Source organism: Aulonocara sp. 'chitande type north' Nkhata Bay, linkage group LG6, assembly GCF_057382095.1.
Source record: "Aulonocara sp. 'chitande type north' Nkhata Bay isolate Kocher_YH1m ecotype deep benthic linkage group LG6, A_spYH_male_GT1.1, whole genome shotgun sequence".
Lineage (NCBI taxonomy): Eukaryota > Metazoa > Chordata > Actinopteri > Cichliformes > Cichlidae > Aulonocara > Aulonocara sp. 'chitande type north' Nkhata Bay.
The window spans coordinates 29135238-29156440 of NC_141349.1; the positions used below are offsets into that span (position 1 = coordinate 29135238).

Consider the following 21203-nt stretch of genomic DNA (forward strand, 5'->3'; position numbering starts at 1 on the left):
TCATTGTTCTAAAGCTGCGACAGAGTAGAAGTTATTCTTCATCATAACTTCATACACACAATCATTTGATTCTTCCGGGGAACTGCTGGATAATCGCCTGCAGCTACTCCTTTGTTTCACCTGTCAATAGTAAAACAACAGTGTAAAGATTGTGTATTGTAACAGTAACAGATGTTTTCCACAGTGACCGTAAGAAGCTAAAGCATTTGAAGAGACTGCCAACAGTGAAAGTGTGAACACAGAAGATTCGTTTCCAAGAAGCAGCAGGCCTACCATAGCAGCACTTCAAAATGGAACCAGCTCATTTAGTGGTTTAGATCTAATCAGCATGTCAGTGAAAGAAAGCTTAGAGCAGTCATATCACAATATCTGCAGACAGTAAAGGTAACCACTGTTGCATAGATAGATAAGTTAGCCATAAGTAGAGAGGATTGAACTCACCTTCTGCATAATCAACAGAATGAAAATAATGATTAACAGTGTGCTGATCACACAGATACAGATGATCAACAGCATGACTAGAAATCTGTCCTCCACAGTGGTGGGGATCTGGGGCTCTTGGCTGGGACATGGTGCCAATCCTTTGAGAAATACAGAAAACAAGAGTTACAGCAGGTGTGCTGCTTCATGCACCTGCACAAGAAATTACTTGTATGTATGATATAGAGAAAAACATCAGTAAATGTACTAAAGGACTATATATGCCACCTGTGAGGTTCCCTTTTGAAATCATTTTACAAACTGGAAAAAGTAAAACAATGGAAAATTAAATATATACATAATTAAGTTTCAGTGATGCTGCTTTTCTCATATATTTCTGTAATTTATAACATATTCATCAAAGATAGAAGCAGATGGGGGCCAAAAAGTAAGGGTCAGATCTTGAATCTCTAATTAGCCAGTGCATGCAGTCCACTGTGCTAGGCTGATACTACAAGCACGTGAGCTGCAGGACGAGGTCGCAGAATCTTTAACGAGGAAAAAACAGAAACTCACCTCTCACGAAAACTGTGTAGACATTGCAATTGACACCTTTGTCAGCTGATTCTTTGTAGACACAAGTGTAGACACCAGAATCATCCACGGTCAAGTTGCTGATGGTGATGTTGTGGTTCATGGGAGCGCCGTTTGACTCAATCCTGCCTTTGTATCGTGGTCGCTCTATGATTTTGCTGTTGGCATAGTTACCATAGAAATACACCTCTTTCTGTTCAATAAAGTTATGATACAGATACATCCCAGCATATCCATCATTGTTTTGGGGGCATCCTTCTGATGAACACTTCAAAGTGATGCTCTCACCAGGCTCTCTGATGATTATAGTGCTCTCTGTTATAAAAGAGGCAAAATGTCTGATTACAGGGTGTAAAATATAACATAAGACATTTAAGTGGTTACAGATACATATCAGTGATAAATGATACAAAAATTTCTACAGGTACAGGTAAAAAAAAAAAAAAGTTTATTTTTTAAAAAATTCTCTCACCTAGTCTTGTTCCAAGTAGACTTGAAACTTTTAAATATTTTAAAAGAAAAAAAATGGACATACCTGAATGAGAATAACAACAAATCAATAATATGATCCAGCACAGTGGCATCATCTTTGCAGCAGTGACAGCATATACTGACTTTGTTTGCCACACACTGTATTGTACATAAACAAAGACAAGAGAGCTAGTAGGCGGTTTTTCCCTGTACGGTTTGACTGATGATGTGTGCATCCTGTGAGGTAAAATCTTTACATTCAGTCATTTCCTGATTGAAATCATGAAAAGACCTTTGAATTGTTAGCTGAAGATGGTACAAACATATACATGTTTACCTGTTCAGGTGGCACATCATAATAGAGGAAGGTGAAACTTGTGTCAATAAGATCAACTGTCTTCACTTTAATCCTTAGATTTCTTACTGTGGCAATTAATTTGTCTACCAATCAGAAGGCCACAGGATTGTGACATTTCTTTCTTGCTTATTACCATGCAGTATTACAGTTTTGTTATATGTGTGGAAAAGTATGATGTTCAAATGTAAGCTGGAGTCTGGAAAACAAACTCAAAGAACTCAATACTGTACTTATGCAAGTAAAGATTCAAGACTTAGAGACTTCAGTCTTATCAAAAAAGTGACATCTGGCGGCCGAGGCAAGTCAAGGCACCTGAAACCCTGACACGACGTACAGTTTCAATCTCATGTCACCAGGATTTCATTTCTAAAACGACTGTGTTCATTTCATGTTACTAATGTTGTTGCTCATTTATACTAACTAATGAATACATCATCAAACGTCTCTGAAACTGATGGTAATAATAAAATTATAAAAAGGCATCAATAAATTGACTGATTCACCAAGAACACTTTTAACACATTCCTGACTAAAATTAACACAAATACGTCAGAACACAAAGAGTAAAATCTCTGTGCGGGCTCATTTCAAATTTCCAGAATGTATAAAGTATTTAAAACACAAAAAAGAATCAGATAAAGTTCTTGCTGCAGCTTTACAAATGATGATCACATCGTCAGTTCACTCCTCTGGTTCACCAGCAGATATTTGGGAACCTCATCAGTAGCCACGCCACTAAACTTTTCAGCTTTTTCCTACTGATCATTAATTCAGCAGTAGCTCTTAATTTAGCAGTAATATATTACATGTCCAGCTCATTCCAGCCATAAGGCAGACTTTTCTTTAACTGTTTGCAGACAACAGCTGTTCTTCTGTAGCTTCTTCTTCGTTTCACCTGTTGGAAGTAAAAACGCTGCAGTGACTGACTTTACATTAAGTATTGAAAATTGTTCAAAAGTAATTTTTGGACTGAATTCTGAGCGGATTTAAAACACTTTTGAATCAGTACAGCTTTGAGAAAATGGGTTACCAACTGGAAACATTTATACAGTAAATAAGTCCAGATTTCTTAAAATAAAATTAGACTTCAGATGGGAAAGGGATAATGTTAAATTATCAATAATTTTGAGTTATGTATCAAAGAAACACTTTTTTAAAATCTTGAAATAACAATGAGAGAAATGTGGATACACTACAGTGTTTTTTAAGGAACCAGCAGCATCTCCACAGCTGCACTTCATGATAAAAAGCTCAGAGTGGTTTTTAAAAGTAATCAGTGTGTCAGGGCCATGAGGTTCATCATGTTTACAGCAGTTATATGTGGTTTTGGTAAGACTGATAAATGCAGATAAATAAATAACATGTCATAACTTGCAGAGCTAGGGTATTTTAACTTAGGTATAAAACCATAAGTCAAGAGGACTAAATAACTCACACTCAGTAGGATGAGGATGACGGGCAACAGCAGGCTTATGACATAGGAGCTGATGATCAGGACCTGTGGGAACTACAGGAAAACAAGAGTTACACCACACATGCACCATACAGTTTGTCATAATGAGAACAGGTTTGCACATCTTTAATAATGAATAAAAAGAAATGTACATTTTAAATAAAATTCTCTTTTTGTGATACAGACACAGAGCTGGATGCCCTTCACCTTCACAGCTGCATTAATGCTTTGTGGCACAGATTCAACAAGGAACTGGAAATATTCCTCAGAGATTTTGGTCCATATTAGAGCCTTCCATTAGAATATTTTTTAAACCCACTCCCACTGTCTTAATAAAATGTTTCTCGACACACGTTGATCTATTTTTTGGTTCCTGCTCAGCCCCGTGGCTGTGTCCTGTGAGATTTGTGTTTTGTCCCAATGCAAGGCTCTGGTCTATACTGACATGTTAGCATCACATGGTTGCTGCAGACGTGCCAGTCATACATCCATGATGTGAATCTCCCATTCCACCACACCCAAAGGTGCTGTGTTGGGTTGAGGTCTAGTTACTATTAAGTACAGTGAACTCAGTGTCATGTGAAGAAGTCAGTTTTAGATGATTTGAGCTTCATGACGTGGTGTGTTATCTCACTGCTCACAAAGTAATGGACACGATGAACAGCAAAACATGTAGGCTGTTAGGTTTCAACAATGTTCAGGTGGTACTAAAAAATATTCCCCACACCATTACACCACCAACATTAGAAGTGTTGATACAAGACAGTATGTTGGTTGTAACCAGGGTATCCTGCTGCTCACTGGACAGTTTCTCTTTTTCAGACCATCCTTTGTTAACCCTACAGATAGCTGTGGTTCAGCCTATTCTGAAATAGTCTAATAAGGTCGTCTGGCATCAACAACCATGTCAAGTTCAAAGTCGCTTAAACCATCCATCATCCCTATTCTGGTGCTCAGTTTAGATCTCAACAGGATCTAAATAAACTGAGTTTATTCCATGTAATTCGCTGATTAGATGTGTTAACAAGCAGTTAAATATTTATTTATACATTTATTTGCTGTCTGTTACTCTGTTGTTCTTTCTTAGATTTTTCTGTATTTTCTTGCTTTAACTCAATGTGAAAGCTCAGTTTGTTGTAAAGATAACACTTATCTCTCAACTACACCTTTCAATGGAAATTTTAACTCTTAAACGCTGCATTTCTGTTCTGAGTTACCGGATGAGACTGTGGAGTTTTGAGAATATAAAAGAAAAACATACCTCTCACAAAAACTGTGTAGACTTTGCACTCAACACTCTTGTCGACTGATATTTTGTAGACGCAGGTGTAGACATCAGAATCATCCACAGTCAAGCTGCTGATGGTGATGCTTGGTTCATGAGAGCTCCATTTGACTCAATCCTGCCTTTGTATCTCGATCGCACAATAACTTTGCTGTGCGATCATTCTGTTCAGTAAACCTATGATACAGATACATCCCAACATATCGACCATTGTTTTGGGGGCATTCTTCTGAGGAACACTTTAAAGTGATGCTCTCACCAGGCTCCGTGATGATTATAGTGCCTTCTGTTATAAAAGAGGCAAAATTACAGGGTGTAAAATATGACATAAAACAGAGCCATTCGCACTAGCAGTGACTAAACATCCTTATTTCTTTTTAGAATCTGTCAAGGGTACATATAGTAATACAGTAACAAGGCAAAATTTAAAAAGAAAATCCTCTAGTCTTGTTCCAAGCAGACTTAAAATCAAAACCTTTAAATATTTGGAGAAATAAGGAAAATAAATGGACATACCTGAATATGCGTCATAACAAATCAATAATAAGGTCAAACACAGCATCATCTTTGCAGCAGTGACAGCATATGATGCTTAATTAGTTTCTCACACTCTGTATATACACACACAGAAGAGACAGCAAGCAGTGTTTCCTGTATGTTTGATGTAGACTGAAGATGTGTGCATCCTGTCAGATAAAGCCATTACATTCAGTCAGTTACTGATTTAGATTACAACACGTAAAGACTGATATGGCTCAATGAAAACGCATGAAGAACAAGTGGGTGAACAAGTGAATAACACCTTCAAAATAAAATAACTCAAATTTGTCAAACATTAAAAAACAAAAACAAAAATATTGTATTCCACAGACCTATACACACAGACGAGTAAGATTACTGTAGCTAAGGAAAAGCTAAATTGATGCCCCGTACTTTGTTGACACACCTGTTCAGGTGGCCTGTCACAACAGAACAAGGTGGAACTGACATCAGAAAGAACAGCTGCCCTCCAATGAATGCTCTCATTGTTTACTATGATGGTGAATGGATCTAAGCCATATTTGTTGGCCAGTCTGAAAGGCGCAGGTACCTGAAATGTTTGTTCCCTTATCTTCATCCTGAATTTACTTTTTGCAACAAAATGTGATGTTCAAATGCAAGCTGCAGTCTGGACAACAAGTTCAAAGAATAAAGGATATACTTAACAAGAAGAAGAGAAATAATATCCCCATAACTGAATAATAAGCAGGAATCCACCTTTCTTTTCTTTTTTCTTTTTTTTCTTTTTTTTGCTCACAAACCTCCTTTTTTTGGTTTATTTATGATGAGAAAAACACCCAGAACATCTATATGTTATCCTATTGAAGTTACTTTACAGGTCATCTGTTTGATATAGGAAACATCCATAATAATGGCACAATATTACAAATCTTCACCTGAAATTGAGCAGAAAAAAAAAAAACTTGTCCTGACAGCTGTGAGGAAGTTCAAATCTCAACTTGATGAAAGCTCTTGTGCAACAAACGGCTGTAAATACACAACTTTGTGGGACAGTTTGTTGCATGGTTATAAATCTGTGCAGCTCTGACATTTTTATTGCACTCACAGAGATCTTGTGTCCATATGCAGATTTCTGATGTCATAAGGTATTTAGGATTATCAGAAGAATAAATGATGACATGTTTTAGTCTAATTTAGTTTAAGTTAACATTTGGTTCACGTGTGTTTATTAAGAAAACGAGCAAAAACACTGACTGTTTTTGACCATTCACAAGAAAATTGGACATGACAGCAGCTATGAGGAGGTGAAAACAAGGTCTAATGGAAGCAAATATATCTGTGGGAAGAGATCAGGAGGTAATAACATCTATATTGAGTTAACTGAGTTTACATGTTGTAGACGGAGCTTCAGTCATGTCAGTGTGTGAAAGGGAAACAGATCCGTAAAGGTCTGTTTCATATTAAGGGGCTTTTTTCTGGATACAGTCACAAATGGAACCAGTAGCTGTTCGTGTAACAGCGCATGTTATTTTTTACACAACAAATCCTGCCTGTCCTGGTTATTCTTGTTTTTAATCCATTTTTATTAAAGTAAAGTGAAAAAAATCCTCAAATATGTACAAACAATAATACATTTTGTCCACAAGCTAATATTTTGTACACCACATGCATGTAAGTTACTAACCTTTATAAGTAAGGCTGTCCCATATATTGTTTTGTAATTGAGATTAATATATTTCATAAAAGCATAATAAATTATTTTTTACATTATAAATCCTTCTTTTTACTCTTTTGATTTGATTTGATTTGCTAACAGCAAGAATAATCTGCAATCTTTTAGCATGTCGACAGTTATTGGGAAAATCCCATGCTGTTACAGTTGAGAAGTTAAAAATGCAGCATCTGCAAGATCAGCTCAGTGGAACTTAATTAGTAGCATTTAATAGCAACACACAAAGTCTTACACACACATACACAAAGACACAACAACTTGCCACCATCCCAGAAATTCAAGGGATTTAATTTTTCTTTAAAACCTTGACCGACAACATAAAAGTAGAAGTAAGAAGATACATCTATACATATCAGATACTGCTTCAGCAAAGGGCATCAAGACAAACAAAGCGGTTCCCACTCCCACATCTTCCTGTGGTTTGAATATGCCCCACTGCTTGATGTTATTATGCACACACAGACCTCAGAGCAAAAGGTTAGTATACTGGGGCTTAAATTATTCTCTGCCTGTACTCTCTGAATGTGTGCAGTTGCTTTAACAAACACATGAAGTTTATACCACAGATTCTCTGCCGAGGTTCTAGGAACAGGCAGAACTCAAATGCAGGACTCAAATGTGGACTCCGGGTCAGAGTTCAATGCATTTACAGTGAATTTTCAATAACATCCAAATGAAAAACAGTGACAGTCCCAGTCTCCTTTTAGACTCTCCACAGTATCCAAAAAAATTCAAATCCAAATGCTCACTTCAAGACAAGAGGCTGCTCACAACTACGTGTCCATGGGTTTTAAGGTTTCAGGCAAACCCCTGCACCGCAAAAGCAGGTAAGAAACTCTTTCACAGGCAAGGGAACAACATTCACAGTGTCAAAGAGCTGGGAAACACTAGTGCAATGATCCAGTGAAGACTGACGCTCAGCCATTTCCTCAGCATCCTGAGCCATGATTTCCATCTCAGAATGATCTGTTTTTTTGTTGTTTGTTTGTTTTAAAATCCTGTCATGTCTGACAGCTTTTGCAATCAGAGTTATGATCTGAATGCACTGTTGTGCCATCATATTTTGTTTTTACAAGGGGAGCTCTATAAGTTTTCTACAGGCTCCTCTTGTGTGTGTTTCTTTTATCTGTTTATTTATGAATTTTTATTACTGTTAATTCAATTATGACATTATAGTTGTAGTATGACAATTTTTTAAAAAGGGAGGGGGAGAAAATATGAGAATTTATAAGCATTTGTAACACAAAAACATAAATACGAATACATGAATCAGCAACTGAACAACATTTACAGAAGCTGAAAGTCAGATCAGACCAAAATCTAAGTCTTTGAATGCCATAATACACACCAGGTTTGTAGGTCAATAGGCACTGCATATCACCCCAAAAATACTACACCAAGAGTGAGGTTTGAGGTGGGATTATCACAGTGTGGGGCTGTTTTCCAGCATGACGACACTGGCACACTTCATATAATTAAAGGAAGAATGAATGGAAAAATGTACCGAGACATTCTTGATAACAATCTGCTGCCATCAACCAGGATGACGAAGATGAAATGAGGGTGGATGTTTCAGCAAAACAATGATGAGAAACACACAGCCAAGGAAACTCTCAGGTGGTTTCAGAAAAAGAAAATAAAGTTTGCTAGAATAGCCGAGCCAATCACCTGACCTGAATCCAGCTGAAAATGTAAAGAACTAAAGCTCAGAGGGCCCACAAAACTTTTGTGTGGACAAATGAACCACAATCAAACCAGAGCAATGCGTGGTTCTCCATACAGCCAACAAGGTTTTTGTATGAAATGTTAAATACATTTCATTAAGCATTTTCAATACTTTTTCTCTGTGATTTCTCATTATTGCACATTAGTGGTTTGATTTCTTATTTTGTGGATTGTATGGATTGTTACTGAAACCTAGTGAGACTTTCACATCAATAGCACCTTTAGAAATATATATTTACTTGGAAAAAAGCATGTTTTTTTATTGTACATTTATTTGTTTTATACACCTTTTTATGGTAAAAAAAAAATAATTGTCTGTAATAATATATCGTGCAAAATCTGCAGTTAGTCATGTAAACCATTTACCCATCTGCTCCTGCCCGTCTTCTTAGTTGGTTTCTGCTCACATCTCATCCATCCCTCCCCCACAAACCTCAAAAATGTTTGCCCTATATTGCAGTAAAGAAGCCAGAAACACTCACCAATTGCATTCATGTTGGAATTGAACAAATCAGTAAGCTTTATTGTGCAAATGTTGTGCTCCACAGTAATATAAATTCTATAGATAAAGTAATAAATAGCTTTGGTGATCAGTTTGCATACTTCCTGTGGGACAGTCACTGTGCCTCCTGCATGGCTTTCATTCATTTCTGAGAGTTTAATAACTTTTAAACTTTAATTTTTAATGAGACTTTATGGAGCATGATTGATATGGTCCATGAGTCCAGGCAAACCATTAACCATTATTAACAAAATCAATAAGACACAATCAGATTCCTAAATTCTATTGTTAACCACAATAATTATACTGTAATTCTAAGAAAACTCATAAGGACTTTAAGATTGCTGCGGTGAAGTTGCCAAAGTGTAGAGGCTGTTCTTGGTCATAACTTCATACACATAATCATCTGGTTCTTGCTGCGAACTCCTGGATAATCTTCTGCAGCTCTTCCTTTGTTTCACCTGTCGGTAGTATGTATGTCAAAGGGGAAAGTAAGTCATAATGTTATTAATAATTCATCTGTTATATAACCTGTGCCAAAGTGTGAATAGTTTATAGTCTTCCAAGAAGCAACAGAACAAGGAGTATATATAAAGTGGTGGTTTTAGATGTTATCAGTCTCTCAGCACAACAACATCTATCACGGTCACAGCAGTTACATCAAAGTGTTGTGAAACTCTACAGACAGAAAGGCAGTGTGTCATAGCTTGCAGAACTGGAATAGATTATCTTGCATACTGTAAAAACATTTTAACTCCTTGAGACTCTGTGTTCTCTCATGGGGACATTACTTTTGTGACTTTTTTGCACCTTAAACTCTTTTCTGATGCAGTAAAAATAAACTCACTGTCCCCATATAAGGGCATGTTCTTGTTTTTTAAAATACAATATAGGACAGCTATGTAATCAAGTCAACTCACCCTGTGGACTATCAGTAGGATAAAGATTATGATTAACAGCACGCTAAGGTACGTGCAGGTAATGACAACTAACACCGAGGTGGGAAGGTCATCTTGTCCCAGGCATGGTGCCACTTCTGTGAGAATAAAGGAAAACAAATGTGTTGTTGTCTTGCAGCTGCACAAAAGATTTGCTATAATTATTACATTCGTGGAATTTCTTTAGCTTGCAGACCACTCACTAAGAGTAAATTTGCAATTCCTGATAAACCTAAAGGAGAGAGCATATAAACTAAAACTCCCTTGTATGTATCACATAGACAAGAAGAGATGTAAATGTACTTGTGTATGATGTTTCAGTTCATTTAAAATTTTGTAGAAAATTAACTATATTAAAAGCAAACAACTGTATTTTACATAAGTCAAAGAGCTAAATCTAGCCACTGTTGTGTTAATATAGTGATTAGGCTTTTTAATAAACAGTGTTTATATATAGTGCTACCTCTGCCAAAAACCAAAAGACCCATTTAGCTGTAACATCATGACTGTATAGGTAAAAAAACAAAAACAAGTAGATTAATTAAATTGTTGCTTTTTCATACATGTTTCTGCATTTTCTCAAAAAGTCAAAAGGTAAGGGTTATCTATTAAATATGTAACAGGTACAGGGTATGCACTGCACTGCACTTGGCCAACTCTTTTGTGAGTCACTGGACAAGATTGTGGCGTTTTTAACAAGAAGAAAACACACGTATGAAAACGGTGTAGACGCTGCACGACTCTATGGTCAAATGATTTTTTGTAGACACAAGTGAAGACACCAGAATGATCCACAGTCAGACTGGTTATTGTGATGCTATGGTTCATAGAGGTTCCTTCAGTCTCAATCTTGCCTTCATATCTTGCCACTGATATGATTGCTATAAAAATACACCTCATTCTGTTCTCATATATTTCTGTAATTTATCATATATTCATCAAGATAGAAGCAGATTTGGGGCCAAAAAGTAAGGGTCAGATCTTGACTCTCTAAATACTGCACGCAGTCCACTGTCCTTGGCTGATTCTACAGGCTTGTGAGCTGCAGAACAAGGTCGCAGAATTTTTAACAAGGAAGAAAAGAAACTCACCTCTCACGAAAACTGTGTAGACATTGCAGTTGACACCTTTGTCAGCGGATTCTTTGTAGACACAAGTGTAGACACCAGAATCATCCACGGTCAAGTTGCTGATGGTGATGTTGTGGTTCATGGGAGCGCCGTTTGACTCAATCCTGCCTTCGTATCGTGGTCGCTCCATGATTTTGCTGTTGGCATAGTTACCATAGAAATACACCTCTTTCTGTTCAATAAAGTTATGATACAGATACATCCCAGCATATCCATCATTGTTTTGGGGGCATCCTTCTGATGAGCACTTCAAAGTGATGCTCTCACCAGGCTCTCTGATGATTATAGTGCTCTCTGTTATAGAAGAGGCAACATGTTTGATTAGATGATGGACAAATACAGAATAAAACAGAGACATCTGCACTAGAGACGCACAGCAAACATCAACGTGACGTAAATCACTCATTGAAGCTATCCTTCTAAATTAGTTATGTAAATATTGTTGCAAGCAGATTTCAGCTGCATTAAAACAATAAAATATTTTAAGAAAATGATGTGGACGTACCTGAACTGGAACAAAACCCGATCAATAACATGGCCCAGTAGAGTCGTGTCATCTTTGCAGAAGTGACAGTGTAAACTGACTTTTTTTTTCTCATACTCTGTGTAGACACAAAAAGAGGTCACACACCAATGGTTTCCTGCCTGTTTGATGTGGAGTGACGATGTGCGACATCCTGTGACAAAAGAAACTCTTTACTATTATGATGATACTGATACAATGATAATACTGACTTGGACAGTGACATTAGCTCTAGCTTTTAAAGACTAATACAAAAATAAAAATGTATACATGAGAAAAAAAAGATTGTACGGAAGTGTGAATAACTTCTTTAAATGAAATGACCCACACGTTTCAGACATCAAAAAGAGCCCCACCGGTCAGATCTTTAGCAGTAGTTTTAATTGGCATTATTACTATGCACAAAGAAAATTTAGCTTGGTTATACTTCATGGAACTTAACACATGAATAAGTGAAAATCACTGCAATAAATAAAAAAAGGTAAATTCCTGTGACTATTGAATGTCTCGTGTACAGTTCAAGTTGTTCTGACGGTGGAAATCCAATAAAGAAAGTATCAACTCCTGCACTTTACCAACAAAGACAAATGAACATACCTGCTTTGAAAAATGTTTCTTCCAAAAAAATAATTGCATTCAGTCACATTACGTTATATAGATTATAGAGTATAACTAAAACATGTGCCTGACGAAGGCAACAGACTGAAACACATTGCTTAAGTAATAATACTTCCACCTCTTTAAACACCAATTCTAAACAACTGTTTAAAGTGATATGACTCATGGACACATGGAAATCTGACTGGATGTGCAAAAAAAAGGTTTCAATGAATAAAAAGATACTCGTCATGGTCCTGGGCCTCTGATCTGCACTGAAAAAAGGCATTGGCCATCTCTTGGATTTATGTAAGCATATTTAACACAATTGCCTCATGCTTTAAAGTTAAGTGTAACTATATAGTGTAGAAATTACATGATATGCAGAGAGGGTAGATTAAATTTTCCATATCATGTTCGAGTGAAGTAAGTCAATAATATAGCAATGTTAAATGAGGATTTCAGTCTTGCGCGCTTTGGATTGTGGTTTGAGGAAGGCATCCATCTCAGTTGAGCAGCTGTGGTCGCAATTAAAGTCAAGACACTCAAAAAGATGCCCTGGAAAAGAGTAGAATTCTTGGAACAGAGTTTAATACACTGAATCATATGAACAGCAGGAAAAATACATACAGACATTTAGCAAGAGAATTACATAGCAGAAAGCAAGCAAAGCAAAACCCCGGGGTGTACAGCCTTAAGCACAGACAGTAGAGCAACACAGAGACGGACAGAGAGAAACAGCAGAGGGGGAAAAAGTGCTGGGGGTGTCCTCTGGTCCACTTATAGGGCTTTGGGCGTGATGTCACGGGAGGTGGGCCACGCCCCCCTCCGCCATGACAGTAGGCCAGACACAGGATACAGCTTCAGCTATGGTTCGTACGTGTTTTGTTGTCGGTTGCAACGTTAGATCACACGATCGTGAAGGCAAGAAGCTGGATAATGGGCTCTCTTTTCATCGTTTTCCATCCTGGAGGCAACGTGAGGGATCCCATGTATCCGATATTACTAAACAAAGACATCAGGCTTGGATTGCAGCGGTGAGACAAGCAGATATCGAGTTCTCTGCAATCCACACCTTTTTGTTGGTTTGCTCACGGCATTTTCTTTCTGGTGAGTTCTAAATTAATTCATATCACTATTAAAAGGCTTTTAGTGTTATTTGCAATGCGCTGAAGTCATAGATAATGAGATAAAACATGCTAATTTGTGATGCTGCAGAACCACGTCATGTCGACATGTCGACTGAGTAGCTTATGATTTGGCATTATTGCAGGCAAAGCAGCATATGAAATGGATGTAACAAATCCAGACTGGGCACCAACACTGCACATGGGCCTCTAAAAACATACTAAATTGCTATCATTGTACACTAATCCGCACATAACTTCCAGATGAATCACACACCTGTCATTGGAATATTGGTGTACATTTACCTCATGTGTATGCACTAATTTTATCTTACAGGCTTTCGTTATGCAGCTGCAGAGTCTGAAGGTGTGCCCCGTGCAGAAGTGATCGATGAAGATCTGACAGAAGGCCAACAATAAAAATCACAATGTCATGGAGGCAGTGGACAGCAGTTGTGTTGGACAAATGGAGGTTGAGGTACCAGCTGCAAATGTGGACAGTGGTGATCGGACAGACAGCGTCACGGAAGCTATAGGGCAGACGAATTATTGTGTGTGCAATGAACAGGGCAGAGCAGAAATAAACACAACACTGCTTGATAAGATTATTAAGGTTTGCTGTGTTTTGGTGACTATGTGCCCCAGTGTGGTTGTCAAACCCAACGTCACGCCGCAGTGCCTTGTGGGATTGCGGTGCCATGTCAGTAGGCCAGAAAGCAAAACAAGCGCACAGTGTTGGAGTGTTGAAATCGGGACTGCCAGAACCATGCTCAAAATCAGCGCAAAAGACAAAGGGCTGTATCGCGACCGATTGCGCCAAGACGTCAAGAAGCGGTGCTTTGAAAAAATTGCGTGCACCGGTAATGTGGACCCGTATGAAATAAGGAAGTGGAGTGGAAACCCAGACGACCTACCGCCGTTGTCCTATCCCGATATCTTCGCATACCTTGTCTGTGGAGTCAGCGCATACACAGCAAACCAGTTTAAGAATTATAAATCCCTGGAGGCCCACATCCAATTCACAAAAGGCCGGGTGCAAGATTTGTCCATCTTTAAGCCTCCACGCTTAAAAATGTTGTCGTTAAGACAAAGGTAAGTCGGTTTGAACTTGATAACTTTCTAAACAACTTCCTTGTTACAGTTTTTGATTTGCACGTACAGCCAACCCATCTATATTAGCCTTGGTTAATTACAGACCTTTTATTAAAAGTGGCTTTTGTGTGTTTCAGGTACTGCACTCACAACGACTGAATGAAACTGCATTACAGCCATGGGTCATTGTGAGCACCAATGGGAGGGTTGAGGCTGCTCACTGCACATGCATGGCCGGAGTTGCAGAGACCTGCACCCATGTCGCTGCTCTTTTGTTTAAAGTCGAGTCTACAGTGCGTATCAGAGGCACCAGAACTGTAACAGACGAGCCTGCATATTGGGTATTGCCCGGAAATATGACCAAGATACAGCCGGAGGTTGCACATAACATTGACTTCTCCTCAGCAGCTGCCCAAAAACTTGGTCTTGATGAAATCATAAACACACCCTCTGCATCGAGAGGCAAAAGGAGGCGATCGCAAAAAAGGCAGATTCCTATTGCAACGCTGGAGGATTTTTCAGCATTACTGGATACACTGCAGGACCACAGCAAAGCAGTGAGTTTGTGTGGAATAGAAAACTATTACACCAACTACACTACACAGTCACCCACATTGAAGAAATTGAAGCACAGACTAGATCGCAGCACATGACCCCTGCATGGTTTCGCTGGCGTGCAGGGAGAATCACAGCTTCGGCTATGCATGCTGTTTTGCTACAAGTTTGGACACTCCAGCCCATAGTGTTGTGAATTGTGTGTGTTACCCAGAAAGGACCTTTTCTACTGTGCAAACAAGGTGGGGTGTCGAGCATGAAGAGGACGCAAGAAAGGCCTACAACGAGATAATGGCATCGCATCACCACAATCTGCAGGTTCGGTTATGTGGTTTCTGTGTGAACACCAATTTTCCGGAAGTCGGAGCATCTCCAGACGGACTCACAATATGTGACTGTTGTGGTAAGGGGTGTCTGGAGATAAAGTGTCCTTTTAAACAATGAACGGACAGCATTAAGGAGGCATTGGTTGCACAGGACAAAGACTTTTGCTTGGAGGTAGCTGCTAATGGTCTTCAGTTGAAGCGGGTGCACCCATACTACTGTCAGGTACAAACACAAATCTTTGTTACCGGCGGCAACCACTGTGACCTCGTTGTGTGGACACAGAGAGACCTTGCTGTGATACGCATCTTCGGATTTCTGGGAACCGCATTTAAAGCAAGCACAAGACTTCTTTCTTAAAGTGTGCCTTCCTGAACTTGTTTGGAAATACTTCTCCAAACAACGTGCTGCTCCAAATAACCTGTAATGTTTCATTTTTTGGTTCAAGATTGATGCCAGCTGTGTGTTGCCATGTAAATAGTTTGCATTTCATTTTTATGTACTTGCTAAGTACATGTAAACAGATCAAGAATGAAAAACAAACAAATAAATATACTATTCTTTTCTGTTTTATTGAAACTACTTCACACAAAGTACAATTATTTACAATGAACTACACATGCAACACAACAGCTTTATGAATACTCAACAAGAGCAAGTTTCATTTGGCCCTGGTTTGACAACCACACTGGGGCACATATTCACCAAAACACAGCAAAACTTAACAATCTTATCAAGCAGTGTTGTGTTTATTTCTGCTCTGCCCTGTTCATTGCACACACAATAATTCGTCTGCTCTTTAGCTTCCGTGACGCTGTCTGTCCAATCACCACTGTCCAGGGACCAGTATCCCCGCCCCCTGCTGCTGGGTAACTTTCCCACGTGTCCTCCAGCCAAACACAGCTGCAGGGGTCAGGTAGCGGCCAAGGTCTTGGCCAGAGGCCAGTCAGGACTCTGACCTTGCTCTGGGTTATCACAATAGGTCATGACACGGTCAAACATCGCACATTAATCCTAATTATTAAATCTTACACAGCAAGTGGCACAATCTTATAATATATAATCTTATAACGACATAGGTTAGACTTCAGTGTAGTTCAAAGTATGTGTGTGTGTGTGTGTGTGTGTGTGTGTGTGTGTGTGTGTGTGTGTGTGTGTGTGTGTGTGTGTGTGTGTGTGTGTGATTATATCGTATGATATTTTATCGTGATGCGTTCAGGATCTCTGTTACAATGTTACTGTTTTGGTTGTGCTGCATGATAGACGTTGAGTGTGTATTGGGGAAGGTTAGTTACCGGAGAGTAAATTATTCAGGAGAACTCTCCCCTTACATTAACTGCCCTGTTACTGTACCACCTTAATAAACCTCGGTGAAGCAAAATGTCTTGTGCTTAAGACTCTACGTGAAAGTTAAAATATATATGTTCAGTGCACATAGATATATAGTGTATATAGTTACATAGTTATACATATCATACAAAAATCCACCACACAGCCACCTCTACTTTTTTCGGTATACCGAAAAAAGTAAATTGAGTGGTTGCTACATTTAAAAAGTCTACCTTGTAATTTGAACACAAAAATTTCATGTTTCTATCTTGAACATAATTAAATCATGTAGGATCTGTATGGAATTCAACAACTTAATTTGTTCTTGTTGAGATGACATGATACAATCTAGTAAGAGTGCTTAGTTGCTGGAATCGTGAAATTCACAAGATCGCACAAGATTTCAAACTGCAGGAAAATCACTGAAGTTATAAGGCGGACAGCTACACACACACCACATGTATGCTATCGCTATTGGTCGCTGTTGCCTCACAGCAAGAAGGTCCTGGGTTCACATGCACAATCTGGCTAGTTTGCAGTGTGTTCTCTCTGGTTTCCTGTTACAGTTAAAAGTCATTCAGGTGTTAGAGTTAAGTTAATTTGTGATTCTAAATTATCTGTGAATGTAAGTGCAAATGATTGTTTGTCTCTATGTGATAGACTGGTGAGCTGTCCAGGGTGTACCCTGCCTCTTACCCCATCACTTCAGGTTTATACACCAGCCCCCCTGCAATCCGGATAGAGAAAGGAGGATGGTAGTCATCATTCAGTTCTTATGTTAACCAGACTCTAGACTTTAGCATTTAAGTGACCAAGTAGTATTGGGGTAAAAGTTATTGAATAGTGTTGAAATAAAATGACAAAATTGCGAAGGATTAAAATATTCCAAAAGCTCACCTTACTTCATCTAAACATGTTTCAATCGCATTTTATCAACACAAAATGCACAGGTTTATTGAATATAAAAAAGTTGTGTTGATTTAACTCAGTTTTTTAAGTTTCTGCCAAAGCAAAATAATTATGTGCAACCAATGTCCACTATTGAATGAAGTAAATCCAACATGGCCTGTTTTTTTAGTGTGGGGTTTTAAGGTTTAGTAAAGTTTGTTTGTTTGGGTTTTTAGTCTTTAACTCCACAACAATAGCAACCAACATAGCAAGCAGGTCTGGCCTGGATCTGGTATCAAGCTGGCACTGCTGGCTGCCTTCTGGCATTTTAAGACGTATGCCATCCAGATATGGGGCAGGCCTGGCATAGATGGCACTGTCTATATGATGGGATGCCATATCTGGCTCGATTGTGGTTTGGTTTATGTGCCCCAGGCTCATAGAAAACAGGTCCCGCCCGGATCTGGCATCAAGCTGGCATTTTCTGACTGGCCGGTGTCTATTTTAGTTAGAAGACACAAATGCCATGTTGCAATACTACACTGCTATGGTAGCCAACCTCTAGTCTGCATGTCAAGAGTATGAAGTTAGGAAGCACTCGATTTAGAGAAAGTGTGTGATTGGGTGAATGTAGCATGTTGTATAGAGCACTTTGAGCAATCTGCAACTGGCCCATGGCTGCACAAATCTTACACATGGCCCTCATACCACAAAGAATGGTGGCCCAGATCAGTTTTGCCAGAGGTAATCCACACCAGCACAGCACCACCTGTGTGTCTGCAACTGGCCTTGTTCTGGCCCATGTGTGGGCCACAAAAGGGTCGTCATTCTTTGCGGTATGTGGGCCAGATCCGGGCCATACCAATTTTGCTATGTGGGAAAGCTCTACAGCACTATTTTCATATATCTCTTCGTGTCTTCATCATTTTCTTCCAAATATACCTTTTCTATCATGTCCAGTCAACTGAATTCACCACAGGCAAACATACACACACCTGAACATTTTCCAGATTGGGAAAAAAAATTTGCGTGCAGTCAGACCCAGCTATTTATAAACTATTTTAGTGATCCTGCCGTAAGGTTTGTCTTGTTTGTTTCTCAATGCATACAAATTGTGTTGCAGTAGAAATGCTGTCAAATCCTGCTCTCTTCTGGTTAAAACTAAAACTGCCAGGAGCCACTTCTCTAGCTTTCACTGTGCAGGAGAAAAAAACAAAACACAGATTGAAGCCCTGTTTAGTCATACTTTCTTCATTCTGGGGCACTATTAAAATTGTATTAAAATCTCTACATTACTCCTCAGTTTTACAATTTTACAGATACATTAGCAAAATATTTAAAAATTGTTGACATGACTGTAAGACTTGCAGTGCAGAACAATAATTTTAAAAACACCGCTACAAAACTATTATGCCATTATATAGATAAGTTATACAAAATAGTACACACACCCATCATCTTCTTGTTGTTTTCACACGTCCTGATGTCTGATGTTATCATGATGCACGAACAGACCTATGAGCAATACTGGTAATGCTGGAGCTAAATGTTTACTCAAGTTTATACCACAGCTTCTAAAGGTTTTGATGATCAGTCGCCAAAACAACACTGATGACCACACAGGAAACATCACACAAGTTTAGTGTTTGTAATCTATATGGAGAACGATGCTTTATTCTACAATACGTTTGTACTAAAAATACTGGAGCGACGTTTCTGGACACCAGCTGTATTTGTTAATTTTACAAAGAGTCGGCCAGACGGTTTGAATAGAAAAGATAAAACATTTCAGTTTCAACTCTTCTGTAACAGAAGACTGGCAGTGACCCATTGTTTGTCAGTGGTGCTAGTTTCAGTAGAAACCTAAACTGGAAACCAGACTGAGGAAGTTGCCATGAGTGACGAAACTCTTCCCCCTGTGAAAACGCAACGTCCAGATGAACAGAATCTACTTCATCTGAAAAAAACAACAACTTTGGTTCACTCCCTGAACTGCAAGTCCAAGCAATATCAGATACTACACAACAATTTCTGATGAATTTGACATTACTGACATTTACAGCAACCTCTTTCATTTAGAATCACTCTAAAGACCCACATTTACGCCTCACCCTATTAAAGTGTAAATACTCCATAATTAAGTCTTGATGCATGCTCAATCATCCAGGTAAGTAAATCCATATTTTTTTTCTGACCAGTAAAGGTTTTATTTTAAGTAATAAAACCTTATTGATATTAATACATTTTATATATTGATACAAATGTAACAGTCTGGCATTAACTTACAACAGATCGACAGCATAAAATAAACAATAAATTAAAAGCTAAAAACTAGTGTTGAAATCAGTGGATTTGGATGCCGCTGTAACAGGTTTGGTGGGTGTAAGCTTAAAAAAACAGGTTAGAGATCAGCTGTTGGAAAGTAAGTGTAAGTACCTGGGCCAGCTTTTATGACCTTACAGGTGAACTATGTCAACTCACAGCACTCCCATATGAACTCATTGTGTTTTGAGGCTAAACCATGGGAGGGCACCGCAGTGTTTGTTTTTCTTATTATTGTGTGGAAGTTTTTCTAATGACAGTGGTGTAGCATATACCTCACATACACCTCCCGCCTTTTACTGGAAAAGGAGTTTTGTAAAGAAGAACATTTGAAAGTAAGGTTAAACTGTGATATGTATTATTGTAGGGTCTACCTTACAGTATAATGTGCCTTGAGACGACTGTTGCTGTGATTTGTATAAATAAAATTGAATTCAAAAATTGAAAAACATTTTTACCTTTTATAGTTTCTAGCAGTTAGAAAAGTGCTTTAAACTAAAGTCATGAAGTCAGTAAAAAGAATAAAAGAAAAAAGAGAGGCACTTGTTAAACATTTCAGTAAAAAAAAAACAGTTTGTCTTTTATTTGATTTTGTGTGCATCTCATTACAAACACTAATGTTTACCACTGTTAAAATCATTCATTGCTTTTTTAATAGGGTCACAAAACCAGTCATCACCATGACTTTCTTCTTGTGATTTCTTTTTGGTATTTTTTTTCAATATCTAATTAACACATTTATTCATACTTGAACTGTGTCAGATCTGTAATGATATAGCTCGTGAGTTTGATTGTATGTGTTTTTGCATTCTTGTGAATATCTGAGTGATTGTTTCCACTCAGGGCTTTTATCTGGTTCCTGATGTTTGGGTTCTTTTTGATGTCCTTGTGTTTTGCCTGTGTGTGTTTTGTCTTTCTGATCTATCTCTTTTGTTTGACTTCCTGTCTTCCTCATTCACTTCTTGTAAAACCTCAGCTTTCCCTGAATTCCTCCTTTCCTGTAGCTACTGTGTATTCTTGGATTCTGTGATTTTTTTCACTGTGGACCTTCTGCTATCCATGACAGATGAAAATGCTCAGACATATAAAACCACCCATCCGCCCCATTGTGTGTTATTGTAATAAACAGATTTTCTGCTCAGTTTGTACACTTCCAATATGATAGTCACAGTGTGCTCTGCACAAGTGTTCATGCATTCATTTGATTTTCATATTCCAACTAGTTTCATAACTTTAAGTTTAACATTTTATTTGTCAGTCTTTAACACATTTGTGTAACACACAAAAGACTCCCAGTTCAACACCAGTAGAAGGCACACTCTTCTGTGAGGGTTGTA

The 21203-nt window shown here is 38.3% G+C and overlaps 2 protein-coding genes and 1 pseudogene across 2 annotated transcripts; 1 reads left to right on the top strand and 2 right to left on the bottom strand.

The window, feature by feature from the left end:
- Positions 1 to 1721, bottom strand: LOC147328044 (uncharacterized). Its single transcript, XM_086297626.1, has 4 exons — positions 1550 to 1721; positions 997 to 1329; positions 442 to 581; positions 1 to 120 (listed from the first exon to the last, which is right to left on the bottom strand). The coding sequence occupies exons 1-4, from the start codon at positions 1719 to 1721 to the stop codon at positions 1 to 3; spliced, it is 765 nt and encodes a 254-aa protein (XP_086153752.1).
- Positions 1722 to 9131: 7410 nt separating this feature from the next.
- LOC147328045 (uncharacterized) lies at positions 9132 to 11708 on the bottom strand. Its single transcript, XM_086297627.1, has 4 exons — positions 11615 to 11708; positions 11071 to 11403; positions 9962 to 10077; positions 9132 to 9502 (listed from the first exon to the last, which is right to left on the bottom strand). The coding sequence occupies exons 1-4, from the start codon at positions 11706 to 11708 to the stop codon at positions 9377 to 9379; spliced, it is 669 nt and encodes a 222-aa protein (XP_086153753.1). The 3' UTR covers positions 9132 to 9376.
- A 2081-nt stretch (positions 11709 to 13789) lies between these two features.
- Positions 13790 to 15101, top strand: LOC147328046 (uncharacterized; annotated as a pseudogene).
- Positions 15102 to 21203: the final 6102 nt, after the last annotated feature.